Below are 14,011 nucleotides of genomic sequence, written 5' to 3'. Positions count from 1 at the left end.
TTATAGGAAAAAAAGATGGGGTTAGTGGGTTACAGATTGTTGTAATAAGCCATAAATCGAATGCTTTTGTTCAATCCATGATTTTTAGAGTCTGGCAGAGTAATGAATTTAAGCTTCCAGGCTTGTCTTTTGAAAGGGCTTGGTACTCTTTGAGTTGGTGTGTCCTGGTCTGTGGTGAACTTGCTTCTCTAGTATCCCGGGACTGACAAAGCAACAGATACTCTGCCTTGGTCACTTGTTGTCTTGTTTGAGGAGCTGACCTCAGCCAGCATCGTGTAAAATGCTGTGTGAAGGCTTTTACATTTGAAGTGAAATTGCAGACTATGTGTTTCTTTATTTCTATATATGGAAAGGCCAAACAGGCCAAAAAATGACACCCCCCCCCCCACAGAAGCCCTTTACACTAAAATCTTTGGCAACAAATGATGACTCTTTTTGCATGATAAAACTGGAACATTCATAAGAATGTTTAGAGGCAAATAAGTGAAGTTTGCAAAAGGCAAAATTTGGTGAGGGGCTGAGGAAAATTCTGATATCTACAAGATCTTACCAGGGAAAAATTTACAAATTATAGAAATATGCAAATATTTCCTCTGAAATATACGGTGGCCTATATTTTGCTATAGAAATGCTGTCATGATGAAACCATTATTATTTATTTGTAGTATGGTAGCATCTAGAACCCTAAGTGAGATCAGGGTCCCATTTTACAGATGGGGAACTGTGGCAGAGCGAGATTAAGTCACTTGCTTGACGTTAACCACAAAGTCTGTGACAGAGCCAGGAATTGAGCCCAGACCTCTTGAGTTCTGCTCTTAACCATGTCGTCCTTTCGCTGGTCATCACCATTTGTATGATGACACAACGGCCCCAAACCTTGTGAACAAGCTATTCTTATATGTGGTATGTTTGCTGATGGCTGTGAAACTCAAACTCTGTCCTGAGGCTTGAAATAAATCAAGCCAGGCTTGCTGATGTGAGAGTCAGACTTGTCCAAGCTCAGGAGCCAGCAAAGTCAATGAAATATTAGGCAATATTCAGAAGGACCTAACGATAAGAGGCACAGGACATTGCCAGGGGAGTAATGACCAGTTGGGTGATGATGGTTGACCATGACACAAGCAAGGACCATTAACCTCAGACAAGTCATTCATAGGCAGTGAACCAAGCATGATGGTTGAAGCATGATGGTTGAAGAAAACAGACATATGATTTTTATTTTTGAGTTTGATGCTTCGTCTGTTGATCAAGAGACATAATGAAATATACAATTTGACTGTATCATCTCTCCAACCCATTCAGTTCATATTCCATCATGATCTCATTTCTGAACATTATTATTAATTACTGTGAAGCAAATCCCTGGTTGGACGGTGACTGTGTTGTAGAGATTGAAACTAGAATGGATGGATGATAATAGCTTGAGTTTGAAAATAACAGGCCAGATACACAACTAGGGTAGATTGGTGTAATTCTCTTGAAGTAAATGGAGCTCCACCAGTCTCCTGCAGCTGAGGACCTTAGCCTATTCTCCCCATGAGTCATTCATGAAAGGTTAGCACTGTATTCGTGTAGGAGAGAATAAACAGACTGCTTTTGCAAACATGTTTACTACTTGACACTTCAAGTGAAATCTCCAGTGTAAGATCAAAGACATGCAAGTCAAAATAACTAAATGCAAAGATGAGTAAACCACATAAAAATGGCCATACTGGGTCAGACCAAAAGTCCAGCTAGCTCAGTATCCTGCCTTCCGATAGCGGCCAATTCCACATACTTCAGAGGGAATGAACAGAACAGGTAATCATCAAGTGATCCATCCCCTGTCACCCATTCCCACCTTCTGGCAAACAGAGGGTTGGGACACCATCCAGTCTGATCTAACTCCTATTAAAGTCCTTGGAAAGACTCATTACATACAATAGGTATTTTAACAGAGTAGGGACTTCAGCATCAGACCCAATATTTATCATATACATATTTTTTAAATTAAGTGTCTTAAGAGCAATTAAAAGGAAGAAAAAATAACGTGTAAGCATAAAGCAGTTTGCTGGTGCAGGGTAAGACATGAAGGAATCAACCTTGTTGTTTGAAAGCATGTTTGTGTGGCTGCAGGGAGTTTTCGGGTGAAGCGGATCCCTTGAGTCCTGCTCTGCCTAATCAGACTGAGTCACTTGCTGGAAAATATCCTTAAAACTGCAGCCCTGTTGGAGAGCAACAGCAGCTTCATTAATTCACTAGAAATAAATATAATAATAATAACAATGCCATGCTTTATATAGAAGTCTTTGTCCGTAAATCTCAAAGCACTGTACAAAAGAGATTGAGATCATTATCTCCATTTTACTGATGAGGAAACTGAGGCAGGTGGCAGGGACATGTCTTGCCCAAGGTCACCCAGCAAACCAGTGTGACACCAAGACCAGAACCCAGGTCTCCTGAGCCACTGACAAGTGGTCTAGCCACTAGGCAACACTGTGGACCTTGTACATGTATACACACACCATATATGTTAGAAGTGATGCTTACATGACAAATTGCCTAGAACCGTGGCAAGTATGTCTGTCCCTCATCTTCTGCCCACAGACCTAATCTCCCAAGGATTTATTTGTTCTACCATTCCAAAGCTTCAAGCACATGCATGGCTTGGTTCTGTTATGTATTATGGGCACAAGCCTGCAAACACACATCTGAGTAACTTTTCTCATGTGAATATTCCTATTGAAGTCGATGTAACTGCTCATGTGAGTAAAGTTACTCAGATGCGTAAGTATTTGCAAGATGGAGTCTGTTGTTTGCGCCCATCTAGGCGGGGGGAATTATTTGGGCTTTAGTTTCAGCTTTGGGTAATTATTTTCTGGCTTCTGTAGTGATAAGCAGTTGCTATTTCATTTTTTCCCCTCCTTTGTATGTGCCTGTTCTTTTCATTTCTGGATCCTGAGCTCATTGACTTTACATGGGAATCAAGTTCCTAACCTCCTTAGGCACTGCTGCAAATTCCATTGGGCACCTATCTATGTTTTAGGTGCCTAAACGTCTTTGTAAACAAAGTGCAGAACAAAGGTGAATTGGGCCCCTAGAGCCTAACTTAGGCACTTTTTAACTACGTCCTATAAAGCAAAATAAATACAATAATCAATTATACATTGATGTTATTCTTTTGGAAAGACACAAATCTGACCCCTAGATCCAAACACTCCAATCTTTGGGGGGTGAGGCATTTAAATTTCAAATAGGATTCACAGGTCATGACTCTAAGTACAAGCAGAGTCCATTAATTTAGCTATTTTAACATTTAATAACTAGTGTTTTCCTTTAAGACAGCACCACAAAAAAAAGCTGAGCAATAGCCACAGGATACCACAGGAAAACAAAATCGGCAATCTCTCCTCTTTATTTTCCACATGCATGAAACGAATAGCGATAGCCCTTTTTTCTCCCTCTTTCCAAAAATGTGCAAAGACTGTCTTAGTTAAAAGCCACTGGACGATTCAGAAGATGGGTCCTGTTATTTCGCAACACCAGCTGCACATCCTGTGAAGAGTAAATTTATTGAGTAAACGTCCCTTGGGAGATGCTGCTAATTAAGGAGCAGGTTTCCTACCCAGCTGTTCCAAACAGAGAGAGAGGTCGTTCATTTTTAAATATCCAAGCTGTAAAGGGGAAGAAGTACTGCAGCACCAGGATTCTGCAAGCTGACAGGGAGCTATTTGGTGGGGTATGGCACTGAAAACAGCCCTCTAGCACCATTGATGTGGAATGAACAGAACATTCATCATTGCAAAGGGCTTTCTGTACACAATTTTTAATAGCTGATTTTGAGTGCATAGCATTATTAATAGCCTCACTAATGTTATTTCCCGCTGTTTAATCAACTTCCCTAATTATTTTCTCTCTTAACTACTGCTTATATACATGCTGTGGAAATATCAAGGCAGTGTGGACACTAGTTTAATAGTCTGCTGAAGTCATTCTGTGTTCAGCTGTTGTATGGATAAAGGGTTTGTCAGGAGTTTCACTTGGGGTGCCTGGGGTGGGGGGGTCAGAGCTGAATGGCCAAGCCAGTGATTCTCATATCATTCCTATGAATGATGCCATCAACCCACCCCCTACTTCTAGGTTCTCAAAGTGAAACCATGGAAGGGCTCTGAACAAACAAAAAGTAGCTCTTCACACAATACACAGTTAACCTGTGGAACTCATTTGCAGGGAATGTTGTGAAAGCCGAAACTATAATAGGTTTAAAAAAAGAATTAGATAAGTTACTGGAAGATAGGTCCATCAATGGCTATTAGCCAAGATGGTCAGGGATGCAAGCCCATGCTTTGGGTTTTCCTAGCCTCTGATTGCCAGAAGCTGGGACTGGATGACAGGGGATGGATCACTCAATGACTGTCCTGGCTTGTTAATTCCCTCTGAAACATCTGGCATTTGTCGCTGTCAGAAGACAGGATACTGGGATGGATGGACCATTGGTCTGACCCAGTGTGGCCATTTTCATGTTCTTAATGCCATTTGTGGTACATGCAGGAATCACCCCGTTTACAAAGTCTTGATGTAAACACTGGGTTAAGGCTCTTTCCAGACTCCCTAACAGAACAGGTTTGAATTCCAAATTGAGCACCATGCAGTTCACAGGTTGAGGAGACCTTAAAGGCAAGATCAGCATTTTCAGATTTGCGTGCCAACACGAAGATACACAGGGTAAAATTTTCAAATGTGCCTACGTGATTTAGGAGCCAAAATCTGTTTTTCAAAAAAAAACCAAAAAAAAAAACAAAAAAAAACACTGCTTAGGAGCCCAAGTCTCACTGACTGTCAGTGGAACGTAAGTGCCTAAGCCACCTTGGCATGTTTGAATATGTTACCCTTAAATCTATGTTTAGACACCTAAAAAAGGGCCTGATGTCCAGAATGGCTGAGCATCTGCAGCTCCCACTGACTTGGATGGAGTTACTCTTGATTTATACCAACATATTTGAGATTGAAATGAGGCCCATCTGGTGTGATCTTTCTCCCGTTGACATTAATGGGGGCTTTTCATTGAATTCATTTGGAGCAGAATTGAGCCTATATTGGTTATTTATTTTTCTCTTCTCACCATCCGTAGCAGACTGTAGCAGCCATTACAGAAGAAAGGATCAGGTCTGTCAAAGGATTTTTTTTCTCCTAGCTCCCATTAACATGAATAGGAAGTTTGCAAGCACATCCCCTGGACTGTAACCTTGAGTTAAAATACACTCCTGTGGTTCCCCTCTTGGGTCACAGCAATAATACAAGTGCTCACCAAATGCACATGTGCTTATTGTATTGCTTTTTAAAGAAATCATCAGGACTGACCATCACTTACACTTCTATTTGTGGAAATGCACATAGCTGGCACAGCTGATACCCATGGTACACAGGCGGCAGAAAAATAACTATCCTGTTGATAGAGTTAACCGAAAAAACAATACATGGGCCATGTCATAATAGATAACGTTATGGCTGGGATGTTTGTTTGTGTCGTGCAATTTGTGTCATTTGATAGTCTTACTCATGGTGGTGGATGCTGAGAGACTTCTAAACAGCAGATTGTGTTTGCTATAGAGACACAGAGACTGGACTCTGCTTTGGTTTTGCTGTGCTCAGTGCAGAGGACAGGGTTTGTATACTACCTTTCATGTTCCTCCAATCCTGCAGCTGGGACTGTCCCCAGGGTGGATTAGAGTAGCTCCAGGGAGTGTTTTAACAGCCAGGGATCGCCAAGGTGTAAGAATACCCTGGCCACATCCCCTTCCCTACAGCCACAAGGAGCGGTGGGAGTGGTGTAAATGCTGCTACACTGGCTCTCCACCTGCCCCCCCCCCACCCCAAGGATTTCCCAGAAGATCATTTAAGCCTGCATTATGGCTGCTTTGCATTGTTGGAGACTAGCCATAGATTTGAAGGCCAGAAGAGACCCTTGCGATCATCCAGTCCAACCACCTGCATTTCACAAGCCAGAGAATTCCTCCAGTAAACTTCACCATAGCAGGGCCAAGAATCTGACCTGTAAGGCAGAACTGTCCCTCCATTGTGCTTAGTTAATAGCAATGGTCCCCAGGAATTATCTGGATAATAACCAGGCAGTGAAGCAGAACATTGCCTGAATACTGTTGCACGTCTTATGTACCTGCTTAGGCATGGCAAGCTGAGGTCAGGATGACCAGCCAAGCCATCATTGCAATCAAATTCCCAGATGTATACTACTGTCCTGGTAGAGAGACAACACTTAATTACTATTATGAGATAGAAATGATGCAAAAATCATAGTAACCTGAATTATGCCCATGAATGATGCCCATGGCCTTTTTTGTGGTTAGTGATACCCCAGCATAATGGGACACAGAACTCCAACCAACCCAGATAATCAAAATTCAAAGTTATACAAAAGATTTCTTAATAATAATTAATAATCCATTTCTCTTTCTATCACACATTTTAATGTAATTAAAAGATTATGTAAATCTTCCAGCATGAAAAGATTTGCTGCTGACTAAGGGCCAAAGTCTGCTCTCAGTTACACTGGTATAAATTCCAAAGTAACTCCGTGGCAATCGGTAAAATTGCTTATTTATATTGATGTAAATTTGGCCCTGGCAAAATCCCTTAGTTCAAGTCAACAATTTTGAAGAGCAGAAGTTGAAAGATTTCTTAGCTGGAATTTAAAAAAAAAAAAAAAAAAGCTCACTCTGTTGCAGCGTAGACATGCCCTCTGTGTTACCCTAATTATGGAGGTGCCACTAAAAAGCCTTAATCATAGCCATTGCTTGGTGTCACATTATTGATAGCTACTCTCAACCTTAGCTCCAGCTTCATACAGGTTTTCACAGGGAATATAAATGAATTGCGTTGGAATTGGGAGACTCCTCGCAGGGTAAGGTTCTATTCAGTATGACGAAGGGTGGCAGAATCTGGTCGTGTATTATTGTATTTAAACAGTCTTAAGCCCATGTACTGACCAAGATCTATGTGTTACCCACATACCTCCTGGGTATTGTGTTCTGGCCCATCTAGTGGGACTGAGACCACTTAGAGAGAGAGAAAGTCACAGAGCTATTAATGAGTCTGCCCAACAGCCTTAGCTCACAGGCTGCTGGTTTTTAGCTCATGCTGTAGAGGCTCATGCACTAAGCTCGAAAGGTCCCTGGTTTGATTCCCGCCTGCCGATGACTAGGGTCTGTCAGCATTACATATGCATAAATTCCTCAGTGATGTCAAAGGGAGTTCCATCTGTATAACTAAAAAACTATACCTCTTATATCCTTTACTTTCTCCTTCTATTAAAACCCCTTCTGATTTTGTAGGCCCTTGGACTGGTGAAAAGACTGATTCTCAGTAGCCTTTCCCACTTTCCCTCATGCCTTTGGGTACGCTGCTAACTCCTTGCTGCAAACTTTCTGGTGAGCTAACCTCCCTGGATAGGCTGAGCTGTGGTAATGCCCACCAGTTAGCAGCCTGGGGCTTGTGTGCTCTGGAAGGTTAGGAAAATGCATTCCTTCTACTGAAGCTCCTTTCTGAAAAGTTTCTGGGCCTGAGCCTGAAAGAACTCCTACTGAAATCAATGGGAGTTCAGCACACAGTGATATGCCCCCATGTGAAGAGGGCCAACGTTATGCCTATGCCTTTTAAAAACTTTGGGAGGATTTCAGCAGTGTGTAGGATGTGTGCTGCACAAGGGCAGATTTCACCCAGGGAGAACTTCTAAGAAGGCACTAGATTTGAAAGCTCTGAAACAAACTAGAAATGGATGGAAAAAACCCTGTAGTGACAGTCAGTTCCCCTCCAGGTCATGTTCAGCTGCATCCATTTCCAAAGTGCAGTGATGCATGGAATATTTGGAGCCAATGCAAACAAAAGCATTGGAATGAAAGGAGATAAGAGTTGCTTATGATGGTTTTTAGAAGAGGAGAAAGCAAAATGAGGAGCCATTGCTCAGAAGATTGTGGGATTATATATGGTTGTTACTGCCTCCTTTGAGATACTGTACTCCTGAAATTAATGTAGTAAAATAGCTATGGAAAAGGTTTTGTGTTTTTTTTTAAACTCTGTAGAACCAAAAATGTTCATCATGTTTCAATTACTCACGTGCAAGAAAGCCCCAAAGACTTTCAGAATTTTGTTTTGTCTTGTTGTTACCTAATTACATGCTGAACTGCAAAGACTTGTTCTTCTGTTGTCAAAAAAAAAAAAAGGATCCAGTCAGTGCATTTTTTCCCTGAGCTTTTAAAATCATATTCTTTGTCCTTAATCTTTTATGGAAAGATTTAAAGGGATAGGTTTCCTTTCCTAATTTGTGCACTTGTGGGTTTGCTATTGTTTAGTTTTTCACAAGTGCTGGGAAGCCACAACTGATGTTTTGTTACAAAAGATCAGGGAAAGATTTGTTTGTCTTTGGGTTTGAAAAGAAATGCCATAACTTTAGATGAATTAGAACCATTCTCATTTTCTTAAATAGTACCACATACTGTCTGCTACATTGTCTGTTACATTTCACTTTACTGTCTTCTTGCAGACTAATAATAAAACCCACAAATATTATTGTAATGAAACAGCTCTAGACCTGTATGCCCTCTGGTGGAAATGATCATTCATACAAAGGAGTCTAATATAGATCAAATATTGTGCAACACATGTTAAATGTGTGCCCTATGGAGAGAAAGACGCATTCCTTTAATATAGTTATTTGCTTGATCATTTCAGTTATATTTCTGTACAATGGAATTTGTAAGCTGGTGTGAAGGAAGTTTCCAACAAATTATTTGTCATGCTTTTCATTAAAGTTTGACCATTTTTATTTTAACTTCTTTATTATCACTTGTGTCACTGTTTTTATAAAAAGAAATGAATGTTGTGTATTGCGCAAAGCTATTGAACTGTACCTAGTTATGGACACACATTTTATATGTGGAAATGTGTTTTCCTTTTAAGGAAGCTTACAAGTCCGATACAAGTTGAGTAAGGATGGCTTCCTCATTTTCACCATTGACTCTGGAAACCTTGCCAACCGGGAATTACACCATGTGAAGATCAACAGAGAAGGAAAAGAACTCATCATTCAGGTATCATACCTACCTGCCATGGTTTACTTTTAGGGTCCAATTCACTACCTGCACCCAACATTAATTAGTACCTTACTCCATAAACAGTCTTGTTGATTTCAATGGGCTTACTTAGTAGGCTTCATGACACTATTTGTGTAAATACCTACTCGCTGGAGCAAAGGATTCACAATCTGGCCCCACCATGAGCAAGATTGGCAGAACATAGTTCTTACCAGACTTCATTTTCAAATGATTTTGTTGATTATAATCTGAAATAAGGCATATGATGCAGATCATTAGATTCATAGATTTTAAGGCCAGAAGGAACCACCATGATCACAGAACCTCACCCACCCAATCCTGCAATAGGGCCATAACCTCTGGCTGAGTTACAGAAGTTCTCACATCTTGATCTAAAGACTTCAAGTTATAGAGAATCCACCATTTTCTCTAGTTGAAAACAGCATGTCACAGAGGAAACCCCCCACACACACATTCTGGGTCTCTGCTAGTCTGACCTGGGGGGAAATTCCTTCCCAATCCTAAATATGGCAGTCAGTTAGACCCTGAGCAAGTAGGCGAGACCCTGCATAAGACCTCAGACACTTGGGAAACAATTCTCTGTAGCAACTCAAAGCCTTCCCCATCTAGTGTTCCACTGCTGGCCGTTGGAGATATTTGCTGATAGCTGACATATGCCATTGTCAGCAGCCTCATCACACCATCCCCTCCATAAACTTATCAAGCTCAGCATATTGCCGAATTTGAACAACAGAGCCACGGTGAGTGGAAGCATATGGGAATCTCATTGATTTCATGTGTATGTGTCCCAGAGTTGAATGTGACCCACAGTTTGACTACATGAGGAGGAGGAAGGGCTGATAGGGTTAGATTGTGTGACTATTACCACTCACATAAACAGTCCCATTGACTTCAGCAGGACTAGCTGTGTAAGTGCTTACCTCATCAACTGTGACAACCTTCCATCAGCTGATGAGAGCCCCGAAGTCCTATGCACCACCGCTTTCTAAACGCATCATTCTCCCTATCTCTTTGAGAAGCCAGGCTGAGTCCAGGATCCAGTAGGTGGCCTGTTAGGGCTAACAAGTAACCTTGTGCTGTTTTGTTTTTCCAAGGAAGGGAGGGGAGTAGCGCATAGCAATGTGTGGTGCTCTCATACCCCAGGGGGATTCCGGCAGCTTTTTGGCAAGCTTCTGCTTATTTGCTAGGGCCGAATGGTATTTTGTGGCAGTCATCAATTAACAGAGAGGGAAAGGCAGAGACCCGAGAGGAGGAGAAAGGTAAGGAAAAGGCAGTGAGAGAGAGCATCACACTTCCTTTTTTACTTCAGTTTCAATGTATTGGCATGAAACTATATACAGGTATCGGCTAAGTTAATGTAGCACATAAAACAGGTCTGATCTGTGTCTAAAGCAAGCTTCACACTACCAGTTGGGATTTATCCCACATGCTGATCTTGTAATATTCCCTGATATTGCAGCTTTTTCCATGTATTGCTAATCGTTGACGGTCAATTTCCAGCCAGGCTTCATTTGTTTGCCTATTTGTTACAATCCGAGATTAAGAGGTGAGAATTCTCAGTGGGGGCATAAGCACTTGTCAAATATTGTATAGTTTCCTGCAGGAAAGGTTTCTTTAAAGTCCTGATGTATGAATACTCTGACACACTTTTTGGCTTTTTCTGCAAAATTCAAGCACATTCACTTTGCGATCAGCGGGAGTCAGGCATTATGTGTCTCCAGTGTGGAGCTTTTCTACAAGGCTGGTCTAAGAGACTTCAAGGGTCTCTGCATGCTGCAATAATTAACTGTTTTTACTGACCTGTTCCAGGTTGATCAAGTTCTCAAACTCAAGCACAACCTCTCGGAGATTGACTTCAAGGCCATCAAATCGCTCACCTTGGGCAAGATCGCAGGTAGGCTGTGCAAATGGCTTGCTGGTTTGTCGATTATACTGTTAAGGCTCTATAATTATCTGTGCAGTGTGGTAGAGTTTTTTTTTTAAACTGTAAGGGCTGAATATAACACAGCTGTTATTTACATAGTAGCAGAAGCCCAGTGAAAAGCGTGTTGGTAGAAGCTTTGGCGATGTGAGTTGTTTGCCCTGATAGTAATGTTACTCTCTCTCCTCTTGTTGAGCCATCTAGAAAAGGATGGTGGGAAGACCCAGCCCTCCATGGCAGCATAGAGGCACTCCTGAAGCTCAGCATGCCCTGATTTACACCCCTGTGTGATGTGCAGCTGATTATCCCCATGTGGCTGGGCAGCGATGTGGCTTCACCTCCTCCCCACCCTCTTTGGGGCCCATACCCCCCCACTCCACACTAGCTGAGCACTGTGTTAGAGAAGCAGCTGCAATTAGTGTAGGAGCTGCAATTCATTTTCTAGTTACATAGGCCAGGTGTGCTGGGATGGCCTTTTGATTCCCTCCCCTTTAACACTGCACACCCATCTCAGGACCAGGAAGATTCTACCAGAAGCTTCAAAGAAAGAACCCTTATTTTTCTGTTCTCAAGTGGTCCACTTTATGATGTACGAGTACCCCTATTTGTTCCTGATAAGAACCTGATAGCCTCTTTGTTATGACGAAAGAATGCTGTTGCCAGTCCCACAGCAAACCTGGGCATCCAAATCAAGTGTCCCATCTGGACTGCTTACTGCTGAAGTCTCTTTTACCACAGCCATTTAAAGATTCACTAATGGCCCCCAAAGCCTATAGAATTGAAAGCCTTTTTGGCAGATGTAGAAAATAGACATCCACTTGTGTCCACTTGTGAGCTATTAATTGTACACAATAACAGCAGTGCACTCAGGATTGTTCTTTGCCAGGTAGTATAAGTAAAGGGACTGATATTTTATCTTGCTGATAGCCAGGGCTTGGCCTGCCTGTAGAGAAAAGGCATCCAACAGTAACCCAAGCTCTGCAGAGCTGGTTTTGGTGTCTCAGTAGTTGGCACTCTTCCATCTGACTCAGTGCTAAGCTAATACCCCAATTGTTCAAGATCTCATTGTGTTGCTGAAAGCATCTGCTTCCGCCAAATTGTGAAACAGAATTCCTCACCGTGAGTGGTTCCTAAAGTTCCTATTGTACTTGTTAGGAGAACGGAGGTTTCAGACAACTTGTGTCATGGACAAATCCCTCTTCTGTTTATCTCACTTTTCCTGTAACTTCAGGTAGATATGTTATTCTTCACTTCCTTTATTAAAGTTCTGTCGTGCTGCCTGAGCCGGAAACCTTCCTATCCAAATGGTGGGAGAAGTGACTGCTGTATGTAGAACATGCAGAATTTGGCCTACAGAACCCCACTAAACAGTCTTAGCCCTGGTTCGTCTTCCCAAATCCAGTTTTAAACAACGTTTTCCTTACTTTTTCTTTCTTTCCTTACTTGGAAGTTCCTTCCAAACTTCTCCCCTCTATTTTGTTTACATACGCCGGTGCCCTTCATGCCCTGTTCTACACTGTTGTATGGTGTATGTTGAGCGCTGTTAAACAGCAGCCGAGTTTCATCCTAGAAGTAGCCGCCTTTCAGTCAGAAAGGGTGGGAGCTCAGTTCTGCAGTCTTCACAGCTCACAAACATTAAATAGGAGATTTGCTGGAGTACAAAATGTAGGGTTGGGCCCAGTCACTTTGGGATGTCAGGTCCTGTATAAGTGATGGGATCATTATTATTATTACAGGTCTGGCATAAAAAAACACTTACAATGCTTCCTTACAAGTGTTCATTCATATGTAATCCAGTGGCAGATAAATACTACTGCTCCATAAGAATGGACTCTAAATATGAATTTGTTTTTTTCCTCCCTTCAGCTGTCTTTGCTCAGTTATCCAAGGGCCAGATTTTCAAAACTGCTTAGCACTCATACCTAAGTCCAGGTTTTCACAAGTGCTCAGTTCCTAACTGAAATGGCCAGAAGTTCAGAAGTGTTCAGAACCCAGCACCTCCCATTAATTGAAAACTGTTAGATGGCCAAGTGGAAGCAGAGCTCTTGTGGAAATCTGACCACCTGTTTAGGTGCCAGAATGAGAACTGATGAGTACCGTGATCCCCAGACTTTCCCCTTCTGCCTGCTTACTCTTGACCTTCCATTTCCTCACTGCTCCATTTCAACACTGTATGTCAAGCTCTCTGAGCCTTTGCTGCATAACCAAATGTTTATATCACCTCTTCTTCTTTCTGGGGCCTTGTTTTCCCCATTCCTTTCCTATTAGCTTAGAAATCATATGAGAGCTTTGAGGAGAATGTCAAAATAATAATAATAAAAAAAACTAAGAGTCCAGTGGCACCTTAAAGATTAACAGATTTATTTGGGCATAAGCTTTCATGGGTAAAAAAACCACTTCTTCAGATGCATGGAGTGAAAATTACAGATACAGGCATACATATACTGGCACATGAAGAGAAGGGAAGAAGTGTTTTTTTTTTAAGGTCAGTCTTTAAGGTGCCAGCGGACTCCTCAGTATTTTTGTGGATACAGACTAATACGGCTATCCTCTGATAAAAGAACAAAATGATTTTTTGTCACATTTTACTTTGAGAACCACGTAAACGTGCCTTTAGCTCTTGCAAATAACAGTTTTTTGCAATAAGAGATTTTGAAATTACACTGCAGCTTCTCCTGCTGCACTCTCTTTGTTCCAAAGCCACTTACGCTTATATTTTTTTCTGCATCACTGTTGCCCCATTCCAGCGGTTGCCCTTGGATTTGGAGTTGCATTCCAGAGGTGAAATCCTGATCCTGTTTAAATCAAAGGATTCTAGTCTGGTATCAAGAGACGGGGGCTCAATTTTCTGCTCTACCACAGACTTCTTGTATGGCCCTTGGCAAGTCACTTAGTCTCTATGTACCCTATAGGTAAAATGAGGATAACAGCATTTTGCTACCTCTCGGGTGTTGTGAGGATAAATACATTAAAGATTATGGAT

At 41.7% G+C, this 14,011-nt stretch overlaps 1 protein-coding gene across 1 annotated transcript in view; it reads left to right on the top strand.

Annotated features, from left to right (window-relative positions):
- CNTNAP5 (contactin associated protein family member 5) overlaps positions 1–14,011 on the top strand; it is a 310,836-nt gene that overhangs the window by 271,606 nt on the left and 25,219 nt on the right. Inside the window, 2 exon segments of the mRNA XM_038421715.2 lie at positions 8,953–9,083; positions 10,917–11,001. Of these exon segments, the coding sequence (XP_038277643.1) occupies positions 8,953–9,083; positions 10,917–11,001 (216 nt within the window).

This window comes from Dermochelys coriacea, chromosome 11, assembly GCF_009764565.3.
Source record: "Dermochelys coriacea isolate rDerCor1 chromosome 11, rDerCor1.pri.v4, whole genome shotgun sequence".
NCBI lineage: Eukaryota > Metazoa > Chordata > Testudines > Dermochelyidae > Dermochelys > Dermochelys coriacea.
This window is presented reverse-complemented; position numbering and strand designations above follow the sequence as displayed.